At 36.5% G+C, this 17,187-nt stretch overlaps 1 protein-coding gene across 1 annotated transcript in view; it reads right to left on the bottom strand.

The window, feature by feature from the left end:
* Window positions 1-17,187, bottom strand: part of LOC130725179 (uncharacterized) — a gene marked incomplete at both ends in the record, with an annotated part of 48,926 nt that overhangs the window by 28,900 nt on the left and 2,839 nt on the right. Inside the window, 3 exons of the mRNA XM_057576431.1 lie at window positions 15,793-16,023; window positions 16,081-16,202; window positions 16,359-17,135. Of these exons, the coding sequence (XP_057432414.1) occupies window positions 15,793-16,023; window positions 16,081-16,202; window positions 16,359-17,135 (1,130 nt within the window). The remainder of the gene's footprint in view (window positions 1-15,792; window positions 16,024-16,080; window positions 16,203-16,358; window positions 17,136-17,187) is intronic.

The following is a 17,187-nucleotide window of genomic DNA, read 5'->3' as shown; positions in this document are numbered from 1 at the left end:
AGTTGAGCTCTACGAACTCGTCTCACATACAATGGATTAATGACTTCGATTTTGAATTTATGTCCTCTTAAAAGGTATATATTGGCCTCTTTTTCCTTTTGTGCTACCCTAACCTAACCCTTAAACCCTAAACCCTAAAAAACCCATATTTAGTTGAGCTCTACGAACTTGCATCACATTCGGTGGAGGAATATCATGAGCTTATACTTAATATGGTACAACAGACACTTTTTGTCATTAGAGAATAATTTCTCCACTCAAAAGCTATATGTTGGCCTCATTCTCCTTTGGTTCTACTGTACTTATTTCGTTACAATTCTCCATTTGTAGTAAGTTTCAGTTGAGCTCTACGAACTCGTCTCACATACAATAGATTAATGACTTCGATTTTGAATTTATGTCCTCTTAAAAGGTATATAATGGCCTTTTATCTTTTGTCCGACCCTAAACCCTAAACCCTAAACCCTAAACCATAATCACCCATATTTAGTTGAGCTCTACGAACTTGCATCACATTCGGTGGAGGAATATCATGAGCTTAAACTTATTGTGGTACAACAAGACACTTTTTGTCATTAAAAGAGGCATTTCTCCACTCAAAAAGCTATATGTTGGCCTCATTCTCCTTTGGTTCTACGGTACTTATTTCGTTACAATTCTCCATTTGTAGTAAGTTTTAGTTGAGCTATAGGAACTCATTTGACATACAATGGATTAATAACATCGATTTTAAATTTCTGTCCTCTCAAAGGCTATATGTTGGCCTCTTTATCCTATATTCCGACCCTAAACCCTAAACCTTAAACCCTAAACCATAATCACCCATATTTAGTTGAGCTCTACGAACTTGCATCACATTCGGTGGAGGAATATCATGAGCTTATACTTATTGTGGTACAACAAGACACTTTTTGTCATTAGAGAATAATTTCTCCAGTCAAAAGCTATATGTTGGCCTCATTCTCCTTTGGTTCTACTGTACTTATTTCGTTACAATTCTTCATTTGTAGTAAGTTTCAGTTGAGCTCTACGAACTCGTCTCACATACAATGGATTAACGACTTCGATTTTGAATTTATGTCCTCTTAAAAGGTATATATTGGCCTCTTTTTCCTTTTGTGCGACCCTAAACCCTAAACCTTAAACCCTAAACCCTAAACACCCATATTTAGTTGAGCTCTAAGAACTTGCATCACATTCGGTGGAGGAATATCATGAGCTTATACTTAATGTGGTACAACAAGACACTTTTTGTCATTAGAGAATAATTTCTCCACTCAAAAGCTATATGTTGGCGTCATTCTCCTTCGGTTCTACTGTACTTATTTCGTTACAATTCTCCATTTGTAGTAAGTTTCAGTTGAGCTCTACGAACTCGTCTCACATACAATGGATTAATGACTTCGATTTTAAATTTATGTCCTCTCAAAGGCTATATGTTGGCCTCTTTTTCCTTTTGTGCTACCCTGAACCCTAAACCTTAAACCCTAAACCCTAAACACCCATATTTAGTTGAGCTCTAAGAACTTGCATCACATTCGGTGGAGGAATATCATGAGCTTATACTTAATGTGGTACAACAAGACACTTTTTCTCATTAGAGAATTATTTCTCCACTCAAAAGCTATATATTGGCGTCATTCTCCTTCGGTTCTACTGTACTTATTTCGTTACAATTCTCCATTTGTAGTAAGTTTCAGTTGAGCTCTACGAACTCGTCTCACATACAATGGATTAATGACTTCGATTTTAAATTTATGTCCTCTTAAAAGGTATATATTGGCCTCTTTTTCCTTTTGTGCTACCCCAAACCCTAAACCTTAAACCCTAAACCCTAAACACCCATATTTAGTTGAGCTCTACGAACTTGCATCACATTCGGTGGAGGAATATCCTGAGCTTATACTTATTGTGGTACAACAAGACACTTTTTGTCATTAGAGAATAATTTCTCCACTCAAAAGCTATATGTTGGCCTCATTCTCCTTTGGTTCTACTGTACTTATTTCGTTACAATTCTCCATTTGTAGTAAGTTTTAGTTGAGCTCTAGGAACTCATTTGACATACAATGGATTAATAATATCGATTTTAAATTTCTGTCCTCTCAAAGGCTATATGTTGGCCTCTTTATCCTTTTGTCCGACCCTAAACCCTAAACCTTAAACCCTAAACCATAATCACCCATATTTAGTTGAGCTCTACGAACTTGCATCACATTCGGTGGAGGAATATCATGAGCTTATACTTATTGTGGTACAACAAGACACTTTTTGCCATTAGAGAATAATTTCTCCACTCAAAAGCTATATGTTGGCCTCATTCTCCTTTGGTTCTACTGTACTTATTTCGTTACAATTCTCCATTTGTAGTAAGTTTCAGTTGAGCTCTACGAACTCGTCTCACATACAATGGATTAATGACTTCGATTTTGAATTTATGTCCTCTTAAAAGGTATACATTGGCCTCTTTTTCCTTTTGTGCTACCCTAAACCCTAAACCTTAAACCCAAAACCCTAAACACCCATATTTAGTTGATCTCTACGAACTTGCATCACATTCGGTGGAGGAATATCATGAGCTTATACTTATTGTGGTACAACAAGACACTTTTTGTCATTAGAGAATAATTTCTCCACTCAAAAGCTATATGTTGGCCTCATTCTCCTTTGGTTCTACTGTACTTATTTCGTTACAATTCTCCATTTGTAGTAAGTTTTAGTTGAGCTCTAGGAACTCATTTGACATACAATGGATTAATAACATCGATTTTAAATTTCTGTCCTCTCAAAGGCTATATGTTGGCCTCTTTATCCTTTTGTCCGACCCTAAACCCTAAACCTTAAACCCTAAACCATAATCACCCATATTTAGTTGAGCTCTACGAACTTGCATCACATTCGGTGGAGGAATATCATGAGCTTATACTTATTGTGGTACAACAAGACACTTTTTGTCATTAGAGAATAATTTCTCCACTCAAAAGCTATATGTTGGCCTCATTCTCCTTTGGTTCTACAGTACTTTTTTCGTTACAATTCTCCATTTGTAGTAAGTTTCAGTTGAGCTCTACGAACTCGTCTCACATACAATGGATTAATGACTTCGATTTTGAATTTATGTCCTCTTAAAAGGTATATATTGGCCTCTTTTTCCTTTTGTGCTACCCTAAACCCTAACCCTTAAACCCTAAACCCTAAACACCCATATTTAGTTGAGCTCTACGAACTTGCATCACATTCGGTGGTGGAATATCATGAGCTTATACTTAATGTGGTACAACAAGACACTTTTTGTCATTAGAGAATAATTTCTCCACTCAAAAGCTATATGTTGGCCTCATTCTCCTTTGGTTCTACTGTACTTATTTCGTTACAATTCTCCATTTGTAGTAAGTTTCAGTTGAGCTCTACGAACTCGTCTCACATACAATACATTAATGACTTCGATTTTGAATTTATGTCCTCTTAAAAGGTATATATTGGCCTCTATATCCTTTTGTCCGACCCTAAACCCTAAACCTTAAACCCTAAACCATAATCACCCATATTTAGTTGAGCTCTACGAACTTGCATCACATTCGGTGGAGGAATATCATGAGCTTAAACTTATTGTGGTACAACAAGACACTTTTTGTCATTAAAGAGGCATTTCTCCACTCAAAAGCTATATGTTGGCCTCATTCTCCTTTGGTTCTACGGTACTTATTTTGTTACAATTCTCCATTTGTAGTAAGTTTTAGTTGAGCTATAGGAACTCATTTGACATACAATGGATTAATAACATCGATTTTAAATTTCTGTCCTCTCAAAGGCTATATGTTGGCCTCTTTATCCTATTGTCCGACCCTTAACCCTAAACCTTAAACCCTAAACCATAATCGCCCATATTTAGTTGAGCTCTACGAACTTGCATCACATTCGGTGGAGGAATATCATGAGCTTAAACTTATTGTGGTACAACAAGACACTTTTTGTCATTAGAGAATAATTTCTCCACTCAAAAGCTATATGTTGGCCTCATTCTCCATTGGTTCTACTGTACTTATTTCGTTACAATTCTCCATTTGTAGTAAGTTTTAGTTGAGCTCTAGGAACTCATTTGACATACAACGGATTAATAACATCGATTTTAAATTTCTGTCCTCTCAAAGGCTATATGTTGGCCTCTTTATCCTTTTGTCTGACCCTAAACCCTAAACCTTAAACCCTAAACCATAATCACCCATATTTAGTTGAGCTCTACGAACTTGCATCACATTCGGTGGAGGAATATCATGAGCTTATACTTATTGTGGTACAACAAGACACTTTTTGTCATTAGAGAATAATTTCTCCACTCAAAAGCTATATGTTGGCCTCATTCTCCTTTGGTTCTACTGTACTTATTTCGTTACAATTCTCCATTTGTAGTAAGTTTTAGTTGAGCTCTACGAACTCATATGAATTACAATGATAACATCAATTTTCAATTTATGTCCTCTCAAAAGCTATATGTTGGCCTCTTTTTCCTTTTGTCCTACCCTAAACCCTAAACCTTAAACCCTAAACCATAAACACCCATATTTAGTTGAGCTCTACGAACTTGCATCACATTCGGTGGAGGAATATCATGAGCTTAAACTTATTGTGGTACAACAAGACACTTTTTGTCATTAGAGAGGCATTTCTCCACTCAAAAGCTATATGTTGGCTCATTCTCCTTTGGTTCTACTGTACTTATTTCGTTACAATTCTCCATTTGTACTAAGTTTTAGTCGAGCTCTAGGAACTCATTTGACATACAATGGATTAATAACATCGATTTTAAATTTATGTCCTCTCAAAGGGTATATGTTTGCCTCTTTATCCTTTTGTCCTACCCTAAACCCTAAACCTTAAATCCTAAACCAAAATCACCCATATTTAGTTGAGCTCTACGAACTTGCATCACATTCGGTGGAGGAATATCATGAGCTTATACTTATTGTGGTACAACAAGACACTTTTTGTCATTAGAGAATAATTTCTCCACTCAAAAGCTATATGTTGGCCTCATTCTCCTTTGGTTCTACTGTACTTATTTCGTTACAATTCTCCATTTGTAGTAAGTTTTAGTTGAGCTCTACGAACTCATATGAATTACAATGATAACATCGATTTTCAATTTATGTCCTCTCAAAAGCTATATGTTGGCCTCTTTTTCCTTTTGTCCTACCCTAAACCCTAAACCTTAAACCCTAAACCATAAACACCCATATTTAGTTGAGCTCTACGAACTTGCATCACATTCGGTGGAGGAATATCATGAGCTTAAACTTATTGTGGTACAACAAGACACTTTTTGTCATTAGAGAGGCATTTCTCCACTCAAAAGCTATATGTTGGCCTCATTCTCCTTTGGTTCTACTGTACTTATTTCGTTACAATTCTCCATTTGTAGTAAGTTTCAGTTGAGCTCTACGAACTCATATGACATACAATGGATTAATAACATCGATTTTAAATTTCTATCCTCTCAAAGGCTATATGTTGGCCTCTTTATCCTTTTGTCCGACCCTAAACCCTAAACCTTAAACCCTAAACCATAATCACCCATATTTAGTTGAGCTCTACGAACTTGCATCACATTCGGTGGAGGAATATCATGAGCTTATACTTATTGTGGTACAACAAGACACTTTTTGTCATTAGAGAATAATTTCTCCACTCAAAAGCTATATGTTGGCCTCATTCTCCTTTGGTTCTACTGTACTTATTTCGTTACAATTCTCCTTTTGTAGTAAGTTTCAGTTGAGCTCTACGAACTCGTCTGACATACAATGGATTAATGACTTCGATTTTGAATTTATGTCATCTTAAAAGGTATACATTGGCCTCTTTTTCCTTTTGTGCTACCCTAAACCCTAAACCTTAAACCCAAAACCCTAAACACCCATATTTAGTTGAGCTCTACGAACTTGCATCACATTCGGTGGAGGAATATCATGAGCTTATACTTATTGTGGTACAACAAGACACTTTTTGTCATTAGAGAACAATTTCTCCACTCAAAAGCTATATGTTGGCCTCATTCTCCTTTGGTTCTACTGTACTTATTTCGTTACAATTCTCCATTTGTAGTAAGTTTTAGTTGAGCTCTAGGAACTCATTTGACATACAATGGATTAATAACATCGATTTTAAATTTCTGTCCTCTCAAAGGCTATATGTTGGCCTCTTTATCCTTTTGTCTGACCCTAAACCCTAAACCTTAAACCCTAAACCATAATCACCCATATTTAGTTGAGCTCTACGAACTTGCATCACATTCGGTGGAGGAATATCATGAGCTTATACTTATTGTGGTACAACAAGACACTTTTTGTCATTAGAGAATAATTTCTCCACTCAAAAGCTATATGTTGGCCTCATTCTCCTTTGGTTCTACTGTACTTATTTCGTTACAATTCTCCATTTGTAGTAAGTTTTAGTTGAGCTCTACGAACTCATATGAATTACAATGATAACATCAATTTTCAATTTATGTCCTCTCAAAAGCTATATGTTGGCCTCTTTTTCCTTTTGTCCTACCCTAAACCCTAAACCTTAAACCCTAAACCATAAACACCCATATTTAGTTGAGCTCTACGAACTTGCATCACATTCGGTGGAGGAATATCATGAGCTTAAACTTATTGTGGTACAACAAGACACTTTTTGTCATTAGAGAGGCATTTCTCCACTCAAAAGCTATATGTTGGCTCATTCTCCTTTGGTTCTACTGTACTTATTTCGTTACAATTCTCCATTTGTACTAAGTTTTAGTCGAGCTCTAGGAACTCATTTGACATACAATGGATTAATAACATCGATTTTAAATTTATGTCCTCTCAAAGGGTATATGTTTGCCTCTTTATCCTTTTGTCCTACCCTAAACCCTAAACCTTAAATCCTAAACCAAAATCACCCATATTTAGTTGAGCTCTACGAACTTGCATCACATTCGGTGGAGGAATATCATGAGCTTATACTTATTGTGGTACAACAAGACACTTTTTGTCATTAGAGAATAATTTCTCCACTCAAAAGCTATATGTTGGCCTCATTCTCCTTTGGTTCTACTGTACTTATTTCGTTACAATTCTCCATTTGTAGTAAGTTTTAGTTGAGCTCTACGAACTCATATGAATTACAATGATAACATCGATTTTCAATTTATGTCCTCTCAAAAGCTATATGTTGGCCTCTTTTTCCTTTTGTCCTACCCTAAACCCTAAACCTTAAACCCTAAACCATAAACACCCATATTTAGTTGAGCTCTACGAACTTGCATCACATTCGGTGGAGGAATATCATGAGCTTAAACTTATTGTGGTACAACAAGACACTTTTTGTCATTAGAGAGGCATTTCTCCACTCAAAAGCTATATGTTGGCCTCATTCTCCTTTGGTTCTACTGTACTTATTTCGTTACAATTCTCCATTTGTAGTAAGTTTCAGTTGAGCTCTACGAACTCATATGACATACAATGGATTAATAACATCGATTTTAAATTTCTATCCTCTCAAAGGCTATATGTTGGCCTCTTTATCCTTTTGTCCGACCCTAAACCCTAAACCTTAAACCCTAAACCATAATCACCCATATTTAGTTGAGCTCTACGAACTTGCATCACATTCGGTGGAGGAATATCATGAGCTTATACTTATTGTGGTACAACAAGACACTTTTTGTCATTAGAGAATAATTTCTCCACTCAAAAGCTATATGTTGGCCTCATTCTCCTTTGGTTCTACTGTACTTATTTCGTTACAATTCTCCGTTTGTAGTAAGTTTCAGTTGAGCTCTACGAACTCGTCTGACATACAATGGATTAATGACTTCGATTTTGAATTTATGTCATCTTAAAAGGTATACATTGGCCTCTTTTTCCTTTTGTGCTACCCTAAACCCTAAACCTTAAACCCAAAACCCTAAACACCCATATTTAGTTGAGCTCTACGAACTTGCATCACATTCGGTGGAGGAATATCATGAGCTTATACTTATTGTGGTACAACAAGACACTTTTTGTCATTAGAGAACAATTTCTCCACTCAAAAGCTATATGTTGGCCTCATTCTCCTTTGGTTCTACTGTACTTATTTCGTTACAATTCTCCATTTGTAGTAAGTTTTAGTTGAGCTCTAGGAACTCATTTGACATACAATGGATTAATAACATCAAATTTAAATTTCTGTCCTCTCAAAGGCTATATGTTGGCCTCTTTATCCTTTTGTCCGACCCTAAACCCTAAACCTTAAACCCTAAACCATAATCACCCATATTTAGTAGAGCTCTACGAACTTGCATCACATTCGGTGGAGGAATATCATGAGCTTATACTTATTGTGGTACAACAAGACACTTTTTGTCATTAGAGAATAATTTCTCCACTCAAAAGCTATATGTTGGCCTCATTCTCCTTTGGTTCTACTGTACTTATTTCGTTACAATTCTCCATTTGTAGTAAGTTTTAGTTGAGCTCTAGGAACTCATTTGACATACAATGGATTAATAACATCAAATTTAAATTTCTGTCCTCTCAAAGGCTATATGTTGGCCTCTTTATCCTTTTGTCCGACCCTAAACCCTAAACCTTAAACCCTAAACCATAATCACCCATATTTAGTAGAGCTCTACGAACTTGCATCACATTCGGTGGAGGAATATCATGAGCTTATACTTATTGTGGTACAACAAGACACTTTTTGTCATTAGAGAATAATTTCTCCACTCAAAAGCTATATGTTGGCCTCATTCTCCTTTGGTTCTACTGTACTTTTTTCGTTACAATTCTCCATTTGTAGTAAGTTTCAGTTGAGCTCTACGAACTCGTCTCACATACAATGGATTAATGACTTCGATTTTGAATTTATGTCCTCTTAAAAGGTATATATTGGCCTCTTTTTCCTTTTGGGCTACCCTAAACCCTAACCCTTAAACCCTAAACCCTAAACACCCATATTTAATTGAGCTCTACGTACTTGCATCACATTCGGTGGAGGAATATCATGAGCTTATACTTAATGTGGTACAACAAGACACTTTTTGTCATTAGAGAATAATTTCTCCACTCAAAAGCTATATGTTGGCCTCATTCTCCTTTGGTTCTACTGTACTTATTTCGTTACAATTCTCCTTTTGTAGTAAGTTTCAGTTGAGCTCTACGAACTAGTCTCACATACAATGGATTAATGACTTCGATTTTGAATTTATGTCCTCTTAAAAGGTATATATTGGCCTCTTTATCCTTTTGTCCGACCCTAAACCCTAAACCTTAAACCCTAAACCATAATCACCCATATTTAGTTGAGCTGTACGAACTTGCATCACATTCGGTGGAGGAATATCATGAGCTTAAACTTATTGTGGTACAACAAGACACTTTTTGTCATTAAAGAGGCATTTCTCCACTCAAAAGCTATATGTTGGCCTCATTCTCCTTTGGTTCTACGGTACTTATTTCGTTACAATTCTCCATTTGTAGTAAGTTTTAGTTGAGCTATAGGAACTCATTTGACATACAATGGATTAATAACATCGATTTTAAATTTCTGTCCTCTCAAAGGCTATATGTTGGCCTCTTTATCCTATTGTCCGACCCAAAACCCTAAACCTTAAACCCTAAACCATAATCGCCCATATTTAGTTGAGCTCTACGAACTTGCATCACATTCGGTGGAGGAATATCATGAGCTTAAACTTATTGTGGTACAACAAGACACTTTTTGTCATTAGAGAATAATTTCTCCACTCAAAAGCTATATGTTGGCCTCATTCTCCATTGGTTCTACTGTACTTATTTCGTTACAATTCTCCATTTGTAGTAAGTTTTAGTTGAGCTCTAGGAACTCATTTGACATACAACGGATTAATAACATCGATTTTAAATTTCTGTCCTCTCAAAGGCTATATGTTGGCCTCTTTATCCTTTTGTCTGACCCTAAACCCTAAACCTTAAACCCTAAACCATAATCACCCATATTTAGTTGAGCTCTACGAACTTGCATCACATTCGGTGGAGGAATATCATGAGCTTATACTTATTGTGGTACAACAAGACACTTTTTGTCATTAGAGAATAATTTCTCCACTCAAAAGCTATATGTTGGCCTCATTCTCCTTTGGTTCTACTGTACTTATTTCGTTACAATTCTCCATTTGTAGTAAGTTTTAGTTGAGCTCTACGAACTCATATGAATTACAATGATAACATCAATTTTCAATTTATGTCCTCTCAAAAGCTATATGTTGGCCTCTTTTTCCTTTTGTCCTACCCTAAACCCTAAACCTTAAACCCTAAACCATAAACACCCATATTTAGTTGAGCTCTACGAACTTGCATCACATTCGGTGGAGGAATATCATGAGCTTAAACTTATTGTGGTACAACAAGACACTTTTTGTCATTAGAGAGGCATTTCTCCACTCAAAAGCTATATGTTGGCTCATTCTCCTTTGGTTCTACTGTACTTATTTCGTTACAATTCTCCATTTGTACTAAGTTTTAGTCGAGCTCTAGGAACTCATTTGACATACAATGGATTAATAACATCGATTTTAAATTTATGTCCTCTCAAAGGGTATATGTTTGCCTCTTTATCCTTTTGTCCTACCCTAAACCCTAAACCTTAAATCCTAAACCAAAATCACCCATATTTAGTTGAGCTCTACGAACTTGCATCACATTCGGTGGAGGAATATCATGAGCTTATACTTATTGTGGTACAACAAGACACTTTTTGTCATTAGAGAATAATTTCTCCACTCAAAAGCTATATGTTGGCCTCATTCTCCTTTGGTTCTACTGTACTTATTTCGTTACAATTCTCCATTTGTAGTAAGTTTTAGTTGAGCTCTACGAACTCATATGAATTACAATGATAACATCGATTTTCAATTTATGTCCTCTCAAAAGCTATATGTTGGCCTCTTTTTCCTTTTGTCCTACCCTAAACCCTAAACCTTAAACCCTAAACCATAAACACCCATATTTAGTTGAGCTCTACGAACTTGCATCACATTCGGTGGAGGAATATCATGAGCTTAAACTTATTGTGGTACAACAAGACACTTTTTGTCATTAGAGAGGCATTTCTCCACTCAAAAGCTATATGTTGGCCTCATTCTCCTTTGGTTCTACTGTACTTATTTCGTTACAATTCTCCATTTGTAGTAAGTTTCAGTTGAGCTCTACGAACTCATATGACATACAATGGATTAATAACATCGATTTTAAATTTCTATCCTCTCAAAGGCTATATGTTGGCCTCTTTATCCTTTTGTCCGACCCTAAACCCTAAACCTTAAACCCTAAACCATAATCACCCATATTTAGTTGAGCTCTACGAACTTGCATCACATTCGGTGGAGGAATATCATGAGCTTATACTTATTGTGGTACAACAAGACACTTTTTGTCATTAGAGAATAATTTCTCCACTCAAAAGCTATATGTTGGCCTCATTCTCCTTTGGTTCTACTGTACTTATTTCGTTACAATTCTCCATTTGTAGTAAGTTTCAGTTGAGCTCTACGAACTCGTCTGACATACAATGGATTAATGACTTCGATTTTGAATTTATGTCATCTTAAAAGGTATACATTGGCCTCTTTTTCCTTTTGTGCTACCCTAAACCCTAAACCTTAAACCCAAAACCCTAAACACCCATATTTAGTTGAGCTCTACGAACTTGCATCACATTCGGTGGAGGAATATCATGAGCTTATACTTATTGTGGTACAACAAGACACTTTTTGTCATTAGAGAACAATTTCTCCACTCAAAAGCTATATGTTGGCCTCATTCTCCTTTGGTTCTACTGTACTTATTTCGTTACAATTCTCCATTTGTAGTAAGTTTTAGTTGAGCTCTAGGAACTCATTTGACATACAATGGATTAATAACATCAAATTTAAATTTCTGTCCTCTCAAAGGCTATATGTTGGCCTCTTTATCCTTTTGTCCGACCCTAAACCCTAAACCTTAAACCCTAAACCATAATCACCCATATTTAGTAGAGCTCTACGAACTTGCATCACATTCGGTGGAGGAATATCATGAGCTTATACTTATTGTGGTACAACAAGACACTTTTTGTCATTAGAGAATAATTTCTCCACTCAAAAGCTATATGTTGGCCTCATTCTCCTTTGGTTCTACTGTACTTATTTCGTTACAATTCTCCATTTGTAGTAAGTTTTAGTTGAGCTCTAGGAACTCATTTGACATACAATGGATTAATAACATCAAATTTAAATTTCTGTCCTCTCAAAGGCTATATGTTGGCCTCTTTATCCTTTTGTCCGACCCTAAACCCTAAACCTTAAACCCTAAACCATAATCACCCATATTTAGTAGAGCTCTACGAACTTGCATCACATTCGGTGGAGGAATATCATGAGCTTATACTTATTGTGGTACAACAAGACACTTTTTGTCATTAGAGAATAATTTCTCCACTCAAAAGCTATATGTTGGCCTCATTCTCCTTTGGTTCTACTGTACTTTTTTCGTTACAATTCTCCATTTGTAGTAAGTTTCAGTTGAGCTCTACGAACTCGTCTCACATACAATGGATTAATGACTTCGATTTTGAATTTATGTCCTCTTAAAAGGTATATATTGGCCTCTTTTTCCTTTTGGGCTACCCTAAACCCTAACCCTTAAACCCTAAACCCTAAACACCCATATTTAATTGAGCTCTACGTACTTGCATCACATTCGGTGGAGGAATATCATGAGCTTATACTTAATGTGGTACAACAAGACACTTTTTGTCATTAGAGAATAATTTCTCCACTCAAAAGCTATATGTTGGCCTCATTCTCCTTTGGTTCTACTGTACTTATTTCGTTACAATTCTCCTTTTGTAGTAAGTTTCAGTTGAGCTCTACGAACTAGTCTCACATACAATGGATTAATGACTTCGATTTTGAATTTATGTCCTCTTAAAAGGTATATATTGGCCTCTTTATCCTTTTGTCCGACCCTAAACCCTAAACCTTAAACCCTAAACCATAATCACCCATATTTAGTTGAGCTGTACGAACTTGCATCACATTCGGTGGAGGAATATCATGAGCTTAAACTTATTGTGGTACAACAAGACACTTTTTGTCATTAAAGAGGCATTTCTCCACTCAAAAGCTATATGTTGGCCTCATTCTCCTTTGGTTCTACGGTACTTATTTCGTTACAATTCTCCATTTGTAGTAAGTTTTAGTTGAGCTATAGGAACTCATTTGACATACAATGGATTAATAACATCGATTTTAAATTTCTGTCCTCTCAAAGGCTATATGTTGGCCTCTTTATCCTATTGTCCGACCCTAAACCCTAAACCTTAAACACTAAACCATAATCGCCCATATTTAGTTGAGCTCTACGAACTTGCATCACATTCGGTGGAGGAATATCATGAGCTTATACTTATTGTGGTACAACAAGACACTTTTTGTCATTAGAGAATAATTTCTCCAGTCAAAAGCTATATGTTGGCCTCATTCTCCTTTGGTTCTACTGTACTTATTTCGTTACAATTCTCCATTTGTAGTAAGTTTCAGTTGAGCTCTACGAACTCGTCTCACATACAATGGATTAACGACTTCGATTTTGAATTTATGTCCTCTTAAAAGGTATATATTGGCCTCTTTTTCCTTTTGTGCAACCCTAAACCCTAAACCTTAAACCTTAAACCCTAAACACCCATATTTAGTTGAGCTCTAAGAACTTGCATCACATTCGGTGGAGGAATATCATGAGCTTATACTTAATGTGGTACAACAAGACACTTTTTGTCATTAGAGAATAATTTCTCCCCTCAAAAGCTATATGTTGGCGTCATTCTCCTTCGGTTCTACTGTACTTATTTCGTTACAATTCTCCATTTGTAGTAAGTTTAAGTTGAGCTCTACGAACTCGTCTCACATACAATGGATTAATGACTTCGATTTTAAATTTATGTCCTCTTAAAAGGTATATATTGGCCTCTTTTTCCTTTTGTGCTACCCTAAACCCTAAACCTTAAACCCTAAACCCTAAACACCCATATTTAGTTGAGCTCTGCGAACTTGCATCACATTCGGTGGAGGAATATCCTGAGCTTATACTTATTGTGGTACAACAAGACACTTTTTGTCATTATAGAATAATTTCTCCACTCAAAAGCTATATGTTGGCCTCATTCTCCATTGGTTCTACTGTACTTATTTCCTTACAATTCTCCATTTGTAGTAAGTTTTAGTTGAGCTCTAGGAACTCATTTGACATACAACGGATTAATAACATCGATTTTAAATTTCTGTCCTCTCAAAGGCTATATGTTGGCCTCTTAATCCTTTTGTCTGACCCTAAACCCTAAACCTTAAACCCTAAACCATAATCACCCATATTTAGTTGAGCTCTACGAACTTGCATCACATTCGGTGGAGGAATATCATGAGCTTATACTTATTGTGGTACAACAAGACACTTTTTGTCATTAGAGAATAATTTCTCCACTCAAAAGCTATATGCTGGCCTCATTCTCCTTTGGTTCTACTGTACTTATTTCGTTACAATTCTCCATTTGTAGTAAGTTTTAGTTGAGCTCTACGAACTCATATGAATTACAATGATAACATCGATTTTCAATTTATGTCCTCTCAAAAGCTATATGTTGGCCTCTTTTTCCTTTTGTCCTACCCTAAACCCTAAACCTTAAACCCTAAACCATAAACACCCATATTTAGTTGAGCTCTACGAACTTGCATCACATTCGGTGGAGGAATATCATGAGCTTAAACTTATTTAGGTACAACAAGACACTTTTTGTCATTAGAGAGGCATTTCTCCACTCAAAAGCTATATGTTGGCTCATTCTCCTTTGGTTCTACTGTACTTATTTCGTTACAATTCTCCATTTGTACTAAGTTTTAGTCGAGCTCTAGGAACTCATTTGACATACTGATACGCCCCAAGTTGATGCAAGGGCTGAAATGGATCGTCTAGGATTGATCTTGGATGATGAGAACTCTGAAATGTGAGAAAGAAGAAGAAGAATTTCGTGATAGAAGGGAAATGGACAGAAAATAGGGGAAGTTTTAGTGAAATGGAAGATGAAGACTTCACACAAAGGTGGTGGCAAACCCTTGATAAGCCTAATTCTTGAATCACTCAAGAACTATGCGAATCACTCTCACAAATCTGAATCACTCAGAAAAAAAAATACTAATTCATTCATAATCTGTCTATTACATTGAAGGAGTGGTCCTTATAAAGAAGAAGGAAATTCAGCCTAGTTACAAAAAAATGATGAGGTGTAATTTCTCTAGAAGAATCCTAGGCTAGGAGTTACAAATTAAAAGAGGAAGATAGTGATATGCTTCAGCCCTGAACGTGTTTTTAGTGGCTGATTGCTTCATGTAACTCCCTTTCTTGATTGTTATTCTGACCAGGGAATATAGCATTCAATGCTCTTTATGAACTTAATTTCCCTTTCTTTGTAACTCCATTCTTGGCTTTGAAAGCTCTTCAATCCTTTGACTTTGCTGATGTAACTCCTCCATTCAGAACTTATTGAAATTCAAACACATTCAAAGAGTTTTAAGAAAGGAATGGATCCCTCCCTTTAAGCCCTTCATGCGCCACATGCAAACACACACCACTTGAAGTGGATTAAACACACTAAAATAAAATTCAGCAACATAATGCATTTGGATCCAACTTATTCAATTGGTCCTTTGCATTTTTATTGAAATAAAATAAAACAGAACATCACATGGCAGCCCCTATGCGTGGGCTGGCTCTTCTTCTTGGGCCTGAATGATCATCATGATTTTTGGTTCCATCTCTTCTACCACTTTGTCTTCAAGAATGGTTGCCACTACTTGCTGAAGAGTCTCTTTGGCCTTTTTAGCTCTAGCCCTTGTCATTGGTCCTCCAAGTCCTTTTAGGGCTCCATGACCCTTGTCCTTGTCCTTGTCCTCATCATTCCCTCCCTCTTGAAAAGGATTTGACCTCAAATCAAATTCTCCGCCATCTGCATCAAAGAGAGATAAATCAGAGACATTAAAGGTTGAGCTGATGTTATACTCACCTGGAAGCGCTATTTTGTAGGCATTGTTATTGATTCTCTCAAGCACTTGAAAAGGTCCATCCCCTCTAGGTTGGAGTTTGGATTTCCTTTGTTCTGGAAACCTTTCCTTCCTCATGTGCACCCAAACCCAATCTCCGGGTTGGAACACCACCTCCTTTCTTCCCTTGTTAGCTTGCCTAGCATAACTCTCATTCTTTCTCTCAATTTGAGCCTTCACACGCTCATGCATCTTCTTGACATATTCAGCTTTGCCCTGTCCTTCCTTGTGCTTGAAAACAGAAATGTTAGGCATAGGCAACAAATCAAGAGGAGTCAAAGGGTTAAATCCATACACTACTTCAAATGGAGAGCAATTGGTAGTGCTATGGACAGCCCTATTGTAAGCAAATTCAACATGAGGCAAACACGCCTCCCAAGCCTTTAAATTGGCCTTAAGGACAGTCCTAAGCAAGGTGCCTAGGGTCCTATTAACCACCTCAGTTTGCCCATCAGTTTGTGGGTGGCAAGTGGTAGAGAACAAAAGTTTGGTGCCTAACTTCCCCCATAAAGTCCTCCAGAAGTGACTTAGGAACTTGGTGTCCCTATCACTAACTATGCTTCTAGGCATCCCATGAAGTCTTACAACTTCTTTAAAGAACAAATCAGCAACGTGACAAGCATCATCAGCTTTCCTGCAAGGAATAAAGTGAGCCATTTTTGAAAACCTATCAACAACCACAAAAATGGAATCCTTACCATTCTTTGTTCTAGGGAGGCCTAAAACAAAGTCCATAGACAAGTCAACCCAAGGGTATTCAGGGATTGGCAAAGAAGTATACAAACCATGTGGCATCACCTTAGACTTAGCCTTCTTGCAAACAATGCAATGTTCACAAAACTTGATCACATCATGTTTCATTTTGGGCCAATAGAAATGTTCCTGTAAAGTTTCTAGAGTCTTTTGGACTCCAAAATGACCCATTAGTCCCCCAGCATGGGATTCTTTAACAAGCAGTTCTCTAATGGAACTTTTAGGCACACACAACCTGTTTTCCTTAAATAAAAATCCATTGTGCCTATAAAATCCATTTTGAGAAACTTTCTCACAAGCCACAAAAATTTCAGCAA

The sequence above is a fragment of the Lotus japonicus genome, chromosome 6, assembly GCF_012489685.1.
Source record: "Lotus japonicus ecotype B-129 chromosome 6, LjGifu_v1.2".
NCBI lineage: Eukaryota > Viridiplantae > Streptophyta > Magnoliopsida > Fabales > Fabaceae > Lotus > Lotus japonicus.
Note: the sequence above shows the minus strand (reverse complement) of the source record. Positions and strands in the feature narration are given on the sequence as shown.